The sequence below is a fragment of the Podarcis pityusensis genome (assembly GCF_964106645.2).
Source record: "Podarcis pityusensis genome assembly, chromosome: 1".
In the NCBI taxonomy this organism is placed as follows: Eukaryota; Metazoa; Chordata; class Lepidosauria; order Squamata; family Lacertidae; genus Podarcis; species Podarcis pityusensis.
Genome location: NC_138028.1, coordinates 32,965,284 through 32,984,740, shown reverse-complemented (window position 1 = coordinate 32,984,740; position 19,457 = coordinate 32,965,284). Strand labels below are relative to the sequence as shown.

General features: G+C 41.7%; 1 protein-coding gene across 4 annotated transcripts in view; it reads left to right on the top strand.

Moving 5' to 3' along the window:
- Positions 1–19,457, top strand: part of MIPOL1 (mirror-image polydactyly 1) — a 191,921-nt gene that overhangs the window by 40,307 nt on the left and 132,157 nt on the right. For 2 of the 4 annotated variants that reach the window (XM_080978774.1, XM_080978775.1), the window contains exons 2-4: positions 2,008–2,104; positions 17,722–17,953; positions 19,234–19,372. In XM_080978774.1, coding sequence (XP_080834900.1) covers positions 2,008–2,104; positions 17,722–17,953; positions 19,234–19,372 — 468 coding nt within the window. Of the gene's footprint in view, positions 1–1,012; positions 1,109–2,007; positions 2,105–11,716; positions 11,851–17,721; positions 17,954–19,233; positions 19,373–19,457 lie in introns of those variants that run through there. The other 2 variants (XM_080978776.1, XM_080978777.1) reach the window with 2 other exon arrangements.

Sequence of the window (19,457 nt, the reverse complement as noted above, 5' to 3'; positions counted from 1 at the left end):
GAAACATATTTTGGGAAGCCTTTTCCTAAATTGTGTACATTCCACAAAACAGACATTTGCATAGTCTTTATACGTGACATTGTAAATGATTTTCTCCAAGCAAGTTATATTTGTGTAAGAAGTGCTTTGTGAATAAAGCTGTCGGTCTAATTCTATTGCGGATCAACAAGACTCATTTCCCTGCAAGCCCATGAACGCTGGCTGTGGGTAATTTATGTAATTCTTGCTGGCAATCTACTATGGCTACTGCCATAGTTGATGGTTTGTGCATGTGAAATGCAATAATGACTTTTAACCTTCAAAGATTCTCCTGTGTTCACACCTTGCATTTTGCCATACTTCACATTAGTGTGGCTGTTGGAGTGGATAGTCACACTCAATATCCAGGAGAGGGCAGCATTTTCCTATACCAGGTGTATAAAAGAGCATGCCCTGCTCAGACTGCCAATGTTTCTTGTAATTACTCCCAGTATATTTGTTGCTTGCTTATGAATTAACTTGCATTTATGGAACTAAATCATTCCAATCATTTAATTACACCTGAGGAGCTGAACTATAATTGCTTGCTTCCAAGTAGGATCTGATATGGCTTGAGCAGTATTAATTTGGTGTTTACTTTTCTGAGTGCTAAAAGCATTAAACTGATTGTGCAGTGGGATTACATTTTACTAATTGCTGGCATTCATTAGCTGGGTAAATGGCGGGGAAGTATGACTGTATATTGTGGAGGGATAAAATTGTGGTTTTAAATAGTATATTACTAGGCACATTAAGGCCCTAAGACATGTTTTAAAATACTCCAGAGGTTATTAAAGACTGTATTTTCTTCATCTCTTGCTATATGAATACCTTATTAAAAGACTGCAATTATTATGGACCTTTTTGTGCAATATGTAGAGGAAAGACTTCATTGACTTAAAACACATTTCTTTGATATTAATAATAACCTTCTATATTTCCAGCTAATCCAAAAGTAAATGAGGAACTTATATGGGGGGGGGGGGGGATTGCCAACCCCAAATCAACAGAGTTACACAGAACTGAAAAAGCCAAAGTTACAGCTTCATTTGAGGACTTTTTGTAAGGAATTCAGACTTCAGGGTCTGAGGTAATATTCTCTCTCACTCCTGAGAAGAAAGTCCCTTAAAATCTCTCATCTTGCTTTCACTGTGTATTCTTAGAGCTGAATCAAGTACAGGCTATACAGTATAAGCTACTTATCTATAATTTTTTTTAAGTGTTCTTGTTCCTTATTTTGAACTTGATAACCACATGGTGGCTAGGTTTCTCATTTTATTTCATTTTATGGCCGTCTGGGGTTCCTAAGAAGTAAATTTTCTTCTTATAAGAAACATGAAGAACAAGGGTAGCCATGTTGGACCAGGAAAGGGAAAAACTTTCCAAAACCCATGGTTGGGTAATACCTTTATTAAGACCAACCAAAAAGTCACAAAACTGTGATAATGCAGGCATAATAACTGTAATTCCACATTGTCTCTAATGAACATACTATACTTACAAATTAAAAATGTTAACGTGGTGATTTATGTATCTTAATACGAATCTGAAAATATTGTGAGAACCTTCTCTCTGTAATACTTGCATATATACCTAAGGATTACGCAGAGCAAAACCTTGACATGACCTAATCCTGCATTCACTACCACTGGTAATGCAGACCAAGAAAAAAGTAATCATATTTGCTTTCCTGGACCTACTCATTCTATTTTGTAATAACTGTTGCCAGGATCAGGCTTTGAGGACTAATATGTTTCTCAACACCATCATTAAATTCAACAGAGAACAGAATAAATCTATCTAAACTGAAAGTGTGAACAAAAATATCTTTTACTGTGAAAGTCAATTTAATGTCACCTGTTAAAATAAACAGGTTTTATTGTCCTATTATAAACATTTTTTTTGAGTCATTTGTCTTGTAAATTCCCTGACAAATAAGGGCAAGGTATAGGTGTGTTCTGATATATTGTTTTACGTTTATTTATCTAGACTTGGCTTTACTTTAGCTCTGAAGTCTTGGAGCAAGACGCGGAGACCTTGCCAGATCAAACAAGTTCAGAAATACAAATGGAGGACTGGTCAAAAGGTAAGGACTTCTGAGGTATTGATACATAACCCCAGGGGCTATGCCAATGCTAGGCAATGCCTGGATGGAATGCATTTGTTCTTGCTGGTAGGTAAAAGTGACTGTTTAAAAAAGTTCACTTCTTTTCTGTTAAGTGATGTAACTGCAAGCATGTTCCTTTTAAACCAGACCTTTTGTTTTGTCTGTAAGGATAATATATACATAGCAGAGGGCCGAACTGCTATCCTAATTGCACAACGGCTAGGAAGCACGCCTGAGTTTTCTTTCTGTAATTACGGATAGGGGGAGGTATTAGCATTGGGGCTTCAGTGTGTGGGATGGGGGGGAGTTTAACCCTTTGCAGCCATGATCTTGACCATGGGTAGGCAAACTAAGGCCCAGGGGCTGGATCCGGCCCAATCACCTTCTCAATCTGGCCCGTGGACGGTCCGGGAATCAGCATGTTTTTACATGAGTAGAATGTGTGCTTTTATTTAAAATACATCTCTGGGTTATTTGTGGGGCATAGGAATTCATTCATTCCCCCCCCCCAAAAAAATATAGTCCGGCCCCCCACAAAGTTTGAGGGACAGTGGACCGGCCCCCTGCTGAAAATTTTGCTGAGCCCTGATCTTGACAGTGAGTATATGTCCTATGGTGCAGTTTGCTGGTGGTGGGAGAGCTCCCAATGGTATGAATGGGAGCTTTCCCCCCTGAGGTTAACTGTGGCGGGGGAGGGGGGCAGGAAACAATATTTACAGTCGTACCTTGGTTGTCAAACTTAATCCGTTCCGGGAGTTCATTGGACTCCCGGAATGGTTCGAAAACCAAGATGCAGCTTCTGATTGGCTGCAGGAGCTTCCTGCACTCAATCGGAAGCCGCGTCAGGCGTTGCAAACCGTAACACTTGCTTCCAGGTTTGCGGCACTCGGGAGCCAAAACGTCCGAGTACCAAGCTATTTGACAACCAAGGTACGACTGTATTGGAATCATGGCTGCTGAGGAAACAGCTAAGCTTTCCCTCCCCATGCATTGCAGTCCCATTGCCAATTGGGGAGAGGGACTATGCCTTCAATTCTAGAAAGAAAAACTCTAGACGTGTGTCCTAGCTGCATTATCCATGCTGTCAATCCATTTTCCTTGCATCTTACTCCTGTAGGCTTCCTTGCTTCATGCCGTTCCAAGTGAATTTGTTGCTGTTCAGTCATTTAGTCGTGTCCACCTCTTCGTGACCCCATGGACAAGAACACGCCAGGCACTCCTGTCTTCCACTGCCTCCCGCAGTTTGGTCAAACTTATGCTGGTAGCTTCGAGAACACTGTCCAACCATCTCGTCCTCTGTCGTCCCCTTCTCCTTGTGCCCTCCATCTTTCCCAACATCAGGGTCTTTTCCAGGGAGTCTTCTCTTCTCATGAGGTGGCCAAAGTACTGGAGCCTCAGCTTCACGATCTGTCCTTCCAGTGAGCACTCAGGGCCGATTTCCTTCAGAAGGGATAGGTTTGATCTTCTTGCAGTCCATGGGACTCTCAAGAGTCTCCTCCAGCACTTTAATTCAAAAGCATCAATTCTATGGCGATCAACCTTCTTTATGGTCCAGCTCTCACTTCCATACATCACTACTGGAAAAACCATAGCTTTAAGTGAATTAAGCCTTACTTATCGCCCGTATCGTGGAGAGTTGCTCTACCATTCAATGCTGCAACTTGAGCAAGAGTTCTGAAAGTTACGGTTCTGAAAATTATAGCCAACGTTGGCAGCAGTTCTGGCTGCCTTGCCCTTGATAACAAAAGAGTAGGCCCTCCCCCCAGCACTCTTTTCCTTCCAGTTCAGATTCAGGAGCAGAGCTGGAGGCAGTAAGCTGGTCAGGAGGCTCACGCCAAACAGTGTGGCCCCCCAGAATGCTTAGGCAGAGACACATACACGGAAACACGAGGACCTTCAGCATCTGTATGGAACTCGTGATTAACAAAAGAAATTGCTGTGCCTAGCTGTTCTGTTTTGTTCTTTGTTGTCATTAGTTGTTTGCAGTTTTAGTTTCTGACATTAGTGTAAGCTCTAGTTCTTTTAATTATGACATTACTGCAACCATTTGTTGAAGGGTGGGTTGTAAGTGCAGACAGTAAGCAAGTAAATAAATGCGGTATCAGCTGGGAGGAACTACCCACGGCATGTGCAGACGCCCCATTGTCCCTTCCAAAGGTCAGTTCAACTGCATCTGGGCCATGAGAGGTCCACATGTGCAGCCTTGGCAAATGGATCATGGGTGCAGAGAGAGAGAAAGAGGCATATGTTGCATTTCTTTGCATGTGCTGTTCCTTGTCTTGCCGCTTTTCTTTTTCCTGAAAGGGTTTAGAACATCTTTATGAATGCAAAATAATGCAAGAGGAGACCTGCCTCCCTTTTAGCATTGGAGAGCCGTACTGGTGGTTCAGTAGAGGTACACTTCACGGTTAATTGCACTACGCCCATCTCTCTCTAGTTTCCAAGGAAGCAGTGAAAGTACATCAACACTAGCAATTCATCCACTCTTCCTATCACCACCAGCTTTTGAGTCAATATCAAAGTGATTGACTGATTTCATTCTCTATGAAGAATATCCACTTTAATCAAAATTACAAACAGAAAACCCTTTTTGTACTATTATTTTAGGTGCATCTCTGGTTGACCTAGCAGCTCTAAATTACAGGCTCTGAAAAGCATCAGCTTCCTGTTTCTCCTCATAAAACCAAAACCAAGCTGCAGGCATGGAGAAGTTACAGGCTAGCAACAGCATTGCCTAGTTCTAATCCCATACAAACTGAAGAGAGCCAGTAGCCAGAGCAGCCATCTTGTTTGCTTCGATTTGATTTAATAAGCAGTTAAATGTAATGTGCTAAAAAGGAAAGATTAAAAAGCAAGGAGGAGTGTGGAGTTCTTCAAACATAAAACTGCACTGGGAAACAGGCTGGAGGCAGGGAACTTGACATTTTTGGTTAGAAACTGGATTCTGAGTTGACCAAGATTCAAACCAGGAGCCTTCTGATCTGTCTACCGGGGTCCCTTGTGGCAGAAGAGTCAGTGTTGTATAGGGAAGGAAGAAGGAGTAGTAGTAAATGTCATTTACTCCACAGCTGTGAGCGGCTTCCAACAAGCAACACAAGAACATAGCAGATCAGAAAATCCCTAGTTAGAATCACATTACATTCACACTTGTGTGTGTATATGTCCCAGTGCTTTGTGCTGCCTCAGTCTCAGTCCTGAAGGGACTTTCTCCTCCTCCCGCATATATCTAACTTTCCACTTAAACTCTCCTAAGAAAGGGGTTTCTCTCATCACCCTTCTCCTTGGCCATTTCTCTTCTGCAGAGCTTCACTCTCTCTGGCGCTTGTATGAATGTAGAAGGAGGGCCGTTTCCTAAATGTCATTTGGACCCTCTTATGAGTGAACAGGATGGAGGAGAAGTGTTAAGGGCTGGAATCTAGACAAGGTGAAGCAGCAAGCCCAGCGCCCTGCATATTCTACTATTCAAATAGGGAACCCTTTTTTCAGCCCCCAGGGGGTTGAAAACTTTCAGGGGCTGATTGCCAGAGGTAGGGAGAGCCAGAAGCATCAGTGGGTAGAGCCATTGATGTGATTTTGTTTACCTTTGTACAGTAGGCTATATTCCAGCCATTCAAAGGCCAGAGATTTCTCTACAAATTTCTCCATCCCGGCAATCAAGGGGCATTATCACAGTTCAATGAGATGTTATAGCCAGACAGAAGCACTCAAGGAGGGCACAGAGGAAGGGTGCTTTGGGGAGAGTGCCAAAGACTGGAAGGAAAGAGGCCTAGAAGGCCACATCCAACCTGTGGACTGGAGTTCATCACCCAACTGCTCTGTTTTTACAACAACTCATGAAATGGGTCCACAAAGCATAAAACATAGAGAATTTCTGGGGAAGTGGGTTAAATGTTGAATATCGCAGGTGATTTTTAGAAAGAAAGAAAGAAATCTCCTTTGGGAAGCCATCCTAACTATTATGCAGACTGTTGACTGTTGTGGCATGAGTTTCCTTTTTTGTAGTTGGCAATGGGGTTGGTTGTCCTGATCTCCACAGGAAATGTTTCCTTGACTTATGGCTGTTTCATGAATGGTCACTATACCCACTTGTTGAATTCCTTTTCCGTTATTGCCAGATCAAGGTTTCTGGGATGTGGCTCAGAGGAAACTGGACCACTGCAACTAACAAAATCCGAAGGTGTCCTTCAGGCTCCTCTTTTCACAGCCAGCAACAAATATGTATTCATTCTATTACATTTTAGAACCTCTGTAGCCAGTTCAACTTTAGTACCTTTAGGGGTCACTATACCCTAAGAAAGGTTCAAAAGGTTAATTCTTTCAAAGAGACCATTTGCAAGTTCTGCGACTTATACATTAAATAGTACCAGATTACTGTAACATCTTGGTATGTCCTTACACACAGTGGGCCACATAATCAATTGGCCAATATGAGTTATCCTTTTGTTTATAGAATTCCAAATTTTTGCAATGGAATGTGCATTTTGTGTTTTTTGACTGTGTAAAACAAAACAGAAATTACCTTGATAGATAGAGAACGTTCTTCACACCATTAAGGAACAATATGGGATAATAGTGTTATGAGCTATAGGGGGAGTAGGCTGTATGGTGAGAGCCTTCTAACCACTGGAATCCAGCAAGTGTTAAAATGTAAACCAGGCTAGTTTCTGGATAAGGTAATTGCCCAGGTGATGGGCCACCAAGGGGAACAAAGGAAGTGGATCTATGCAAGATGTCAAATCAGTGGGGCCCCTCCCCCAACTCAATGATAGTTAGAAGGAATAAGGCTGAGTTGGAGCAGAGAGTTTGTAGTGATGTGAGCTAGAAGCAAAGCAGCAAGCTGGACAGAGAGAGAGATTGTTGAGTTCTGTTTGAATCCAAGGCTGCGGGTATGGTGGCCATTTAGGGCTTTAAAGGTCAGCATCAACACTTTGAATTGTGCTCGGAAACGTACTGGGAGCCAATGTAGGTCTTTCATATGGTCTCGGCAGCCACTCCCAGTCACTAGTCTAGCTGCCGCATTCTGGATTAGTTGCAGTTTCTGGGTCACCTTCACAGGTAGTGCATTGCAGTAGTCCAAGTGGGAGATAACTAGAGCATGCACCACTCTGGCAAGACAGTCTGCAGACAGGTAGGGTCTCAGCCTGTGTACCAGATGGAGCTGGTAGACAGCTGGCCCGGACACAGAATTCACCTGCGCATCCATGGACAGCTGTGAGTCCAAAATGACTCCCAGGCTGCACACCTGGTCATTCAGGGGCACAGTTACCCCATTCAGGACCAGGGAATCCTCCACACCTGCCCGCCTCCTGTCCCCCAGAAACAGTACTTCTGTCTTGTCAGGATTCAACCTCAATCTGTTAGCCACCCATCCAGTCTGTTAGCAATCCATCCATGGATTGGGGTGGCGTGCAACAGTATATTTGTGTTCCAACGTACAGTAGTTCAGTTTGCAAAATCCCTGATCTGTCATGGCCATTGGAGGCTTAGGAAGTATGCATTAGAGCTGTAAATACTATTCATTTTTGTGTTGTGATTCTTTTACGATTTCTCCCCCACCCCCAACCCCGCTGGAGTAAGGATTTTATTCAGTTAAGTTTAGCTGCAGTTCAGAAATAATGGGCTCATTCAAAGAATTGCACATGGAGTTTACAGTCTATGAGTAGCTGATGTGGTGCTGCCCAGATGTTGGATCCCAGCATTGGCCATGCTGACTGGAGCTGATCTGAGCTAGATTCCAGCAATGTCTGGAGGGTACCACATTGGCTTAGCCCTTAGTATTATGGAAGAGTTACTGTGTTGTGTATTTAAACATCTTTTCTTTGTTCACCAGCCCTTTTTCCATTTCTAACCCATGCTAGATCTTTATTCAAGATGCTGGCTTTTTCTTTCTTTCCTTCATGGCAGTGGGGTTAGAGGGGTACGAGTAAAGTCTTAAGTAGGAGATAGTGTTGTTATGATCATCCTGTCAGCTGTCTCTCATACTATCATTTCTCTATCATCTATACATCTGAATGGCAATAAGGTTGGCCATCACTGCACAAACTTGGCAGAGGCTCATCTTGACGGTTGTTTGCAGAATAAAGCAAGCTGCTTTCATCTCAGTTTCTCCATCCAAGTTGTTGCTCAAACATTTTCTGCCAGAAAAAGATTTATGGTTGCTGGAATTCTGGTGAGGAGTAGCAAACAGTTCATATAGAATGGGTTATATTCTGTTACTAGTGATGGTCAACATGGTGCCCTCCCGCTGTTTCCGACTACAACTCCCATAAGCCCCAGGCAGCAGTGCCAATAGCCACGGACGGTAGGAATTGTTGTCCACAGCATCAGGAGGAGTTCACAACATGGAGAGGGGAGCAGGTTGGCTACCCTGATCTAGGAACTCACAACCTTCGCAGTAATTTCTTCTTTTTCTTGCAGAATGTCGTAAAACCTATAAACATGACTCCATTAGTTTCTTCTGATGTTTTTATTTGTCATTAGAAAGCAAGAACCTGCTACAATTCATATGTCCATTTCATATGGAGAAAAGCCATTTGCCCCTGTTTTCAGAACTCTAAAGTCCTTTCTGCCTCTCATCCAAAACTGCAATGACTACATAAAAGAAGAGAAGGGCCCACAGTTCTCTCTATTTACATATGCAGTGGTGGGAGTGGCTTGGGCTGCAGCGAACAGCACCGGCCAGTTCTCTATGGTCTGGAAGCGGACCAGAGAGAAAACTACCACTCCATGTCCGTTCCCTGAGCACGTCCCCCAGGCCACCACGGATAGGCACGATTCAAAACAGGGTCTGGTGGGTGACCTGTGATGCTCCACTACGGCCAGGGGGTGCGAGCCAACGGCCGCATGGGAAACTGGCATGTTCCAGGTGTTGTAAACAAAATCTGCCCTTATTCCCTTATGGGGTATGCAAGAGCCCTTTATAGAGTCCTTTGTAGGTTCTCCATCGGTAGGAGAAAATAACAGAGGCCAACCAGAGAATATTGAGAAGCAAAGCAGCTAGTAAGCCTGATCTTTATTAAAGCTGTTGCAACAGGGTGCTCCCCTCACACACAGGAGAGAGGAGGAGGACCCAGAACCAAGGTGTGCCTGCCCTTATAAAGACGTTTTAAATTCCCTGCCCTGGAGCTCAAGACCACCCCTCCATACATCATACATACATCACAGAAGGGGTGTAACCCAAGACCATCCCCAACAAACATCAAAGCTACATTACAGAAAAGGTGATCTACAACATAAATTTGAATGTTGTTGTTTTTCCTGTCTGCCAGGTTATCTGATTCCCTTTCCTGGTAGTCTGGCCATTCCTTTGAGATGGTGATCACTTAATTCCTGAGACAATGGGAAGGTTCCCTCACCCTCTCCCTCCTTGCAGAGAAAACATTTCATCAGTTTGGGAGTCAAAATGGTTTCAGGGCGGTCTTCCTGTGCTGCTCCAGACATGTGGTCCACATATCGATGTACGTGCTAGATTGGTACATTTATGAAATATATATATATATATATATATATATATATATATATGACGCGGGTGGCGCTGTGAGTTAAACCACAGAGCCTAGGGCTTGCCGATCGGAAGGTCGGTGGTTCAAATCCCCACGATGGGGTGAGCTCCCATTACTTGGTCCCAGCTCCTGCCAACCTAGCAGTTCGAAAGCACGTCAAAGTTACCACCCATTATTCCACCATGCAACACAAAACCTCAAGATAAAAACCTGGTGAACCAAAGGCTTATATCACCTAATAGACTTTTATAAAAATAACAAACCCTTGTCAACACAAGAAATACAAGACAAACTAGAAGACACCCAAATGCCCTGGTTAACACAACACCAACTACATGCCCTCTTAAACAACCCAACAGTAAAATCAGCAGCAACTAGGCCCCTGACAACCTTCGAAAACCTCCTCCTAACAACAAAGGGAAACGGTAAAGGGACGGTACCCGCAATATACAAAATACTACTCCAAAATCCCGCAAATCCCCTAGACGCAATCAAAAAACAATGGGAGAATGACATAGGCTATGAGATTAACCCCACTCAATGGACCAGAATGTGGTCTAAACCCCCCTTTAAATCCATATCAACGAAAAGAAAAGAACTCACACTGAAACTCACCTACAGGTGGTACCTAACACCAAGGAAACTAGCGCTAATACACCCAGGAACCTCACCAAAATGCTGGAGAGGGTGCACCTCCACAGGCACATACCTCCACATGTGGTGGGAGTGTCCCAAAATCCAACTATTCTGGACAACCATACAAGAAATATGTAAAATAACTAAGCAAGTAATAGACATCACCCCAGAATTGGCCCTACTAAACATCTTCCAAGACAACAATGCCCATTTACACCACAAAGAACTCATAACCCACCTGCTCTCAGCAGCCAGAAACACCATAACCAGACACTGGAGAGACCTGTCAGGAGTAAGCATGGACCAATGGTACCAAATAGTATGGGAAACAGCCCTACTAGAAAAATTAACTAATAAACTGAAACTGACACGGGGACAAACAGAAGAAGACGCCTTCACCCCGGTATGGCTCCCCTTTATCACATACACAGCCCAACAGGACAATGACAATAATCCACCAACAGCATACAAATCAATATGGCTAACCTGATCCAAAACACCCACCCACCTCACTCACACACGAAAACAAAGATCACCACAACCAATCACAAGCAAACAATCACACCCTAGGCCAACCCCAACCTCTCTCACCACCAAAGGAACACAACTGAACAACACAAGCAACGCTGACACCAAACTCTACATACATTAAACATAATAGAAACACCGCCACCCGACCCCACCCCCATCCCTTTCTCCACCCCCCCTTTCTTTTTTCTTTTCTTTTTTCTTCTCCCCCTAATGCCTCAACAAATGAAACAGATTTGTAAAAATGTTACATGAAAGAAAAAAAATACAAGGCACTACACTTCTGTAAAACAAGAAAATCCTTAATAAAATATTTTTTTTAAAAAAAAAGCACGTCAAAGTGCAAGTAGATAAATAAGTACCGCTCCGGTAGGAAGGTAAGCGGCGTTTCCGTGCGCTGCTCTGGTTCGCCAGAAGCGGCTTAGTCATGCTGGCCGTACAGAAGCTGTACACCGGCTCCCTCTGCCAATAAAGCGAGATGAGCGCCACAACCCCAGAGTCGGCCACAACTGGACCTAATGGTAATGGTCAGGGGTCTTTTTACCATATATATATATATATATATATATATATATATATATATATATATATGAGAATGAGACCTTAATTTTTTTATTACACAGGGAGGTGAAGGAGCTCATACGCCGGGTCACAACCGCCACCCACCTTTTATGGATGGGCTGAGCGGCCATTATGGATCAGTGAATATAAGTGATACTTGGTGTATACAAATGTAAAAAAACAACAACCAAAAACCTGAAGGATGAAGAGCAAAGGCAACTATATTCAATATTTTTTAAGTTAAATACTAAGTTGACCACTCTCTTCACAGCTTTTTCTTTTTCCCTTCTTCCTCAATTTTTTTTTGAATACTTTGACATAAGCAATACTGTGAGGACTTAAAAAAGAAGAAGCTGCTCGCATCTAACTCATAAGTTCCTTCTTGACGGAGCAACCGAGTACCTATCTCTTGAGGTTTGATTTGATTTGTTGAAAACCGATACAGTATATTGAAAAAGGAGAGCAGTGACTGCTAAGTACCCCTGTTCATTCTCAAAGGCGAGTTGGCATCCCTTAATGCTGTATTTCTTCAACTTTAATATAATTTGGTGTTTACCGCTTGGACTCCATGGCTTTGCGTTGCCAGTATTGTACGCTTTTTGGAGTTGTCAGGTATCTTCCAAATAAGGTTTAGGGAAATTATCACAAGTACTGCAAATGTCTGGCCATTGCTTTGCTTATAAACATTTTTGGATAGAGTTTTATTATCAAGAAGTGTAAAGCTTAAATTTAGCCCAGGCCAGCCTTACTACAGGTATGATGAGCAAAGACATAACCATTTTTTTCATTAAAAACCAGTTCATGTCCCCCAGGGGGATGCATCAGAGATGAAATGAGATTATCAAAGATTTTGCCTGCATGTTTAATGTACCGTTTTCCAGAGAATGACGTTTATCAGCTCATTATTGCCTAAAGTGGCCTTAATGTTATTGTGATGCAGGCTAAAAAAATAAAACAAGTACTTTAAAGGTATGCTATTTCAATAAGGCAGGGGGCATGTGTGTGTGTGTGTGTGTGTGTGTGTGTGGTTGGTGTGGTTGTCTAATTTTTCCATTTTAAATTATAAAATTTATCATATTGGCATTAATACCTGAATAAATTTGGGTGACAAAGAGGATTTCTGTTTAATTAAAGGGTATGCCGGGACATGACCTTGCTCCACATAAAAAGGAAATTTAGATAATTAAGATTTGGATAATTGATGAGGAAATATATAATAAGAGTGTTATCTGCCAGGTGTCACAGTAACTATATATATATAAACACATACATATACATATACATATACATATACATATACATATACATATACATATACATATATATATATATAGTATATATAATGGAAAGGCTTACTTTCTTCCCTTTTTAAAATGCTGGTTTAGATAGAAAACCCAAGTACTAGTTTGGCTGAGTAAAACTCCACCAGGCACTGTGTTTGGAAATTATGTAATAAATCTATATAGATTGTAATGATATCTTGAAGCCCTGTATTTAAACTAACCTGAATTACAATGAGAGATAAACAGAATATTTACTCATCCCTTATGAGCTGCTGCTGATATGTAAATTTATTCTTCTACTTTGCACAAATATACTTTTGAGCTACTGCTTAAACACTTCAAGGTCCTTAGCCAAACAGTTTTAATGATGCCTCCAATATTATAAAAGTGTGACATTTGACGAATACCTTGTGTAGTTGTGATACTGCAGTAAAATATAAACAACACACAAAGAAAACCCGGCGCATCAAATCAGTGTGCAGCACCTAGATAATTTATAATTTTACTGTTTATATCCATCTTGACATTTTTTTTTTATCTGCCAAAGGCAGGTTTCATTTGGATTCTTAATCTGAGATTTATTTGGTGGATCTGGAAGTCATAGCTAGAATTCCCACAGGAAGTGGTCCATCTACCAACAGATTAAATGGCAGTCCTGCAGTTGTTAAGGGAGCTCTGCATTTAACACACATGCTTACTCGCTCAGTCAGCCCGGTGGAGAAAAATTAAAGTAGTAACCCAGGTTTAGGAACAATGTAGCTAAAAAGTCCCATATTTGCTGAATGACAAAGGGTTATATAGCAGCATTTTCATTTTATTATTCGTGCTTGAATTTCTTGTTTGCTTTGTTGAGTCTGCTGACGAATACTAATAAATGCCTGCAACAATCCAGACGGGAGATGCCTGGCAACAAAGCTATGCGGTGGACCTCCCTGATCTTCTCCAGTTCACAACCTGACCTTTTGAAAAATTGCCTGGGCTAAGCTGCAGAATTTGGGTGTAATGGTTATTGTTAACTCCAGCTTTAGGATTTATTAATTTGTGTGATCAAGACTTACCTATACTTCAAAGTTTCAAAAGACCAAACACAATCATCCGTCCATTAGAACTAACATTGTGTTTCATTGAAATTGCCCTCCCCGCTTCTTCTTCGTCGTCGTCGTTGTCTTCTTTTTTTTACTATCTGTCTAGCAATACCGCTATTTTGATTGTATATGCGTGGAATCTCAAAAATAGTCTTAATGCCCAGGCACAGAACAAAAAAATCTGCACAACTGCAACTGATTTCTCTCCTAAATCTAATGCTGGGAAATAATATCATGTTAATGAATTGCAAAAAAAATAAAATAAGCAAATGCCTAAGGAAGCTTGTGATATTTACACAGTAAGTGCTTAATGATCACAGTTGACACTGAGTACTAAAATTATGATTAGCCAGCTTTGAGAAGAGGTTATGAAAGGCGGTATCTGCCAAACTGGGCTGGTGGAGGTGGTGGCTAAATTTAGGCTTCAATCCTATGTACACTTACCTGAGAGTAAGCCTCACTAACTATGATGGAATTTACTTTTAAGAAAACAAAAATAGGATTTCATTAATGTTTCTTGAATTTGAGAAAGGGAATTACTACCTTTGGGGTTTCCTTAAAATTGCCTTTCTACTAGAACCTCAATGGCTACTAAATCTCTCTTCATTTTTATCTTGCAAATGGTGTTTATTTTAATGATCTTACATATTGTAGTGTTTTTGTGGTTGGTGGACCATAACTGTTTTCATACAATGGTATTTTGAGTATTGTTGTTATTATTGATTGCAATACATGTGCATTGTGCATAACAGAGAAAAATGAGCACCAAAGACAAATTTCTGATCCAAGGACCTCGCGTTCTAAATATCAATGAGGTGGGGAGAGAACAGGAGTTGGGATGGAAAGGCAGAAGTAAGGATAGCAGGAATGAGCATGAACCAGTGCAGTAACAGGTACTTATGCTTTGTATCCGTTGTGTGTGGCCAGAGTTGAAAATAAAACTGGGAACAAAGTGGAAGCACTCAGAGTAGGACACTAGAAAGTGAGGCATTCACCTACATCGATTTCAGGGAATTAACTTTGCAATGTTCTTTTAGGGGAGGCGTATGTGGGCACCGTGTTCTTGATTCATAATTCTAATGGGGGTTGATTCATTATAAAAACAAAAAACTTGTCATCTAATTGTTTCCACTTTAGAAAAGAGTAGTGCTGTGGTATATAGCCTCATGGCTGTGATACAGATTCTGTTTGTGCAGAAACTCCCCAATTTACATCAATTTCCAGAGCAGCCTCCTTGAGCCATGCCTTGTGCTATTCCTGTGGGCCTTCCAACCCTCAAGAGCAGCTTTTCACAGGGCAAAGACTAAGAGGCTGTAGCTGGAAGAAGCTGGACAAATTCCCCACTGCATGGGCAGAGTTGCAGTCATGCATCTCTCTGTTCAACCCTGTGAAACGGTATTGAGCACAAAATTGTGCCTACAGATGGCACAAGTTTAATTATGTTTGTTTTTATACTGTCAGAACACATCTGGCAGTCCTATCCGAATTCTTTAATAAATCACAAATTGGATATTTCTAGGTCTATTTTATATGTCTCTTCTAGCTGACACAATATATGTATTGATCAGCTCTCTTCTACAGATTTTTGTCTTATTACTTAACTAAACCTAGGGCTTACGTTGTAACACAGAGAGCTAAGGAATATTGAGTAGGGAGTAAAACGTGGTGTACAAAACTTTTTTTCTGACTGAGAGAACTTGCTGATCATTGATTAGCGGTAGTGGAAGGGTGAAACGTTCTTGAGTTTTAACTGTACCGCCTTTATAAGTAGTTATTCCTTAATAATATGTGAGGGAAAATATTGCCATGCTTTAAGGTAAAGGTAAAGGGACCCCTGACCGTTAGGTCCAGTCGTGACCGACTCTGGGGTTGCGACGCTCATCTCGCTTTATTCCGGGTCATGTGGCCAGCATGACTAAGCCGCTTCTGGTGAACCAGAGCAGCACACGGAAACGCCGTTTACCTTCCCGCCAGAGTGGTACCTATTTATCTACTTGCACTTTGACATGCTTTCGAACTGCTAAGTTGGCAGGATTGCCATGCTTTACTTCAGTCTAAAACTACACATAATGAAACATGTACTGTAAACCCTACATGTAACTGCAGTTTACTAGAAGGAGCCAAAGTCTGTGGTGTCAACTTCTTCAAGTTTCTGTATGGGTCTGCTTTAGTTTTGGTGACTCATAAGAGACACAGATAAACCTACATGGATACCACTCATGGAGTACAAATACCCCCAATTATGTCAAATGCAAATTGTTCTGAAATCATACACTGCTGAGTGTATGATTGGTGCTGTTTACACTAAGGATGGGAATTTTAGGGGCCTTCCAAATGTTCCTGAACTTCCAACTTCCATTGGTCCCAACTAGTACAGTTAACAAGGATGATGGGAGTTGCCATTGGACAGTATCTGGAGGATCACAAGTTGCCAATCTCTGGTCTACAGAGCTCTGGCATTGGATCTTTTGGATTCAGATGGAAATCTTACCAGGAATGGAGCCTAGGACTTGTCTGTATGGCAAGCATGCGCTCCACTACTGATCACCTTAAAAGTCACCAGAATATAAATGGCATTGAGATTCATGTTCTTTCTATTATTGGTCTTGAGAAACCCCAGCTTGAAGGGAAAATTTCCTGTACAAGTGATTGTGCTGCTGTTGTTCCTTCAAGAAAAAGCAGATTGCAGTAATGTCAACCGGATATTTGAGAAATTAACTTCATTTGCGTATTCAGTTATCTAGTTTACACATAGAACACTTCCCTGTATATGAAGCTATCCTTACAGGGGGAAAATGGTCCTATTCGCTAATGTTAGTTTATCTGTTTTAGTGGGTAAATAGTGAATTGCATGAAGGTGTCCATAGCATAATAGTTTTGTTAAAGATGCAAAGAAGACGTGCATTCAGTTCCTTGGAAGCACAGCAGAATTTTCTGAAAATTTTAGGGAATTTTTGTGCAGAGACTGTAGGAACATCTTGTGGATCAGTTTCCTAATGATGTCAGAGCAGCAGTCATGATATGATATATGACATCTGTAATAGGGCATGTAGAAACATAGGTGGGTCAGCTGTGACTGAGGTCTTTGTGGGGAACTTGATCATGAAGCTGATCCCTGTATGAAGCAGCTTTTCCAGCTATATGCTCACTGCTTGGGAAGTGTTGAGGATAGGATGGCAAAGTCCCTTGTGCAGAGGTTGTCAAGCACTCGACAACCAGCTAGCTGTTGGGCGCTTGGGAAGCTTTGTGCAAGGGACTGATGGGTGAGTGGAGCAACCTACTTGTCCATCATCTGTTACCAGGTGATTGACAGATGGATTGTCCCAACTATCTGTCACAGTTGATCTGCTAGGGTGGGAATGTTTCCCCACTCTTGTGTTAGACCATAGTTTAGTGTGATGAGAATAAGCCACATGATCCTTAAGGCTCATGTTAGCCGCTTTGAGACTCCTTCGGGTAGTGATAAAGCGGGATATCAAATCCAAACTTTTCTTCTTCTTCTTCTTCTTCTTCTTCTTCTTCTTCTTCTTCTTCTTCTTCTTCTTCATATAGTTCCCCTCCCTTCCTTCTCTTCAAGCACATTCACAAGGCGCTCCCACAGCTTGTCGTGTTGTCGTGATCAATAAACTTTGGATCATGTTAACAACTGTATTTTTGCAACAAACAACGATGAAGCCATGTCTGATTACAATCACAGTCTTGGAAGAGTTATACTCGTATGTGAGACTTTTTGTATAGTTCAGTACTGAATGACTTTGGGAAATGTGCTGGGGCTCCTGTTCTCTGCTACTTAGATGCATGGATGCAGGTTGTGTTCAACTTACTAATCCACACAGCTGGTTTTCCATGCTGTGGAAATCCTGGCAGTTAAGCTGGCATTAAATTTTACTAGTTTTTACTGAACTTCTTTAGAAGCCAGCAGCGTTGTCATTCAGCTGCATTAAATGCTCATCTTTCATCTTCTTTAATTAAACAGTAAAATGTTGTTATTTTTCTAACAGAAATCTTGGAGCAGAATTCTGAGCAAAAGAACGATGTCTCTGCCCCCAGTTACCTGAATTTGCACAGTTTTCCAGCAAAATCACAGCCAAGAGAACAAGCCATTCAGACTAAAAGTGAACATCTAAACTGTTCTGATCAGCCAACATCCAGTTTAAGCATTATGCAAACTGCTTGTACCAAAATTTTGCAGCTACGTAATCTCACTGTCTCTTGCACTGATAAAAGGTTAAGGTAAGCAAGCTGTTCATTTGAGGCTTTTAAAAGCTCAGGGAAGCATTCAGCATCACATGATGGTGATCTTTTGCCAGGGCAAGCTTTTTGGCTTCCCCCCTATGGAATGATCCCTCCTCCTCCCCATGCACATTGTTCCAGGGGTTCTACTGACCCCACACCAAGCAAATTTTGAAGGCACATAGGGGAGAAGGAGGAGGGAATCCCCATAGTACATGGGGAAGTCCTTATGTAGAGCTTTTGCTGGCAGAACTTGGTTGAATCCCACCTTCAGTTTCTTTTATTATCACGGGAGAGAACTTCTTAAATAAGCTAACAAGAATTCAGTGGGCAGTTGTAGAAAAGTGATGGGATGAGACTGGTGTAAGTACAGTGGTACCTCGGGTTACAGACGCTTCAGGTTACAGACTCATCTAACCCAGAAATAGTACCTCAGGTTAAGAACTTTGCTTCAGGATGAATACAGAAATCGTGCTGCAACGGCGCGGCGGCAGTGGGAGGCCCCATTAGCTAAAGTGTTACCTCAGGTTAAGAACAGTTTCAGGTTAAGAACTTAATTCATTCTGGAGGTCCGTTCTTAACCTGAGGTATCACTGTACAGTGGTACCTCTAGTTACGAACTTAATTCGTTCCGGAGGTTCGTTCTTAACCTGAAACTGTTCTTAACTAGAGGCGTGCTTTCGCTAATGGGGCCTCTTGCTGCCACTGTGCCATCGGCACACAATTTCTGTTCTCATCCTGGGGCAAAGTTCTCAACTCGAAGTAACTGTTCCAGGTTAGCAGAGTTTGTAACCTGAAGCGTTTGTAACCTGAGGCATTTGTAACTCGAGGTACCTCTGTAGTTACATGATGGTTGAGACTCTTTGCAGAACAGGAACAGGTATCTCATCGGACAGAAAGGAAGACACATCTGCACATGCTTTGTGCATTTATAGCAAATGGTTTATGTAAAACTTTACAAAACAGTGCTATGGATGTAAATTTAAGAAGCAGCAGTTCTTGCATTGCATTTCTTGAAAGTATTAAAAATCCAGGAACAACTATGAATGTGTGAACTGGTATGAAACTGCCACCTGGGTCTTGTACAGAGGCTTTCCCCCCAGACTTACTTCCTTCAAACCTATGCCAGGAAATGAACATGGGACCTTCTGGGTGCGATGTGTGTGTTTTACTACACAGCTTTTGTCCTGCCCCTGAATGTAGCAAGTATCACTTTGAACGAGAAGATTCTTTGTTGAACGAACTGATCAATGAAGTTTTTCTTCCTTTTTTCACTCTAGCTCTACTGAAAAGCAAGGAAGAAGAGAAGTTATGCCTGACAACATGGATCCTTTACATGTCACAGCAAACCTAGATAAAGAAAAGGATATTGCATTCCTCTTAAGGGAATTGGACGTTCTAAGGACAAACAATAAAAAGGTACAGTGAAATATTCTAAGCCTATTAACTTACTCTAATTTTTCTTTATTGTTTGTTTTGATTGACAAGATATAGCTTCCTTTTG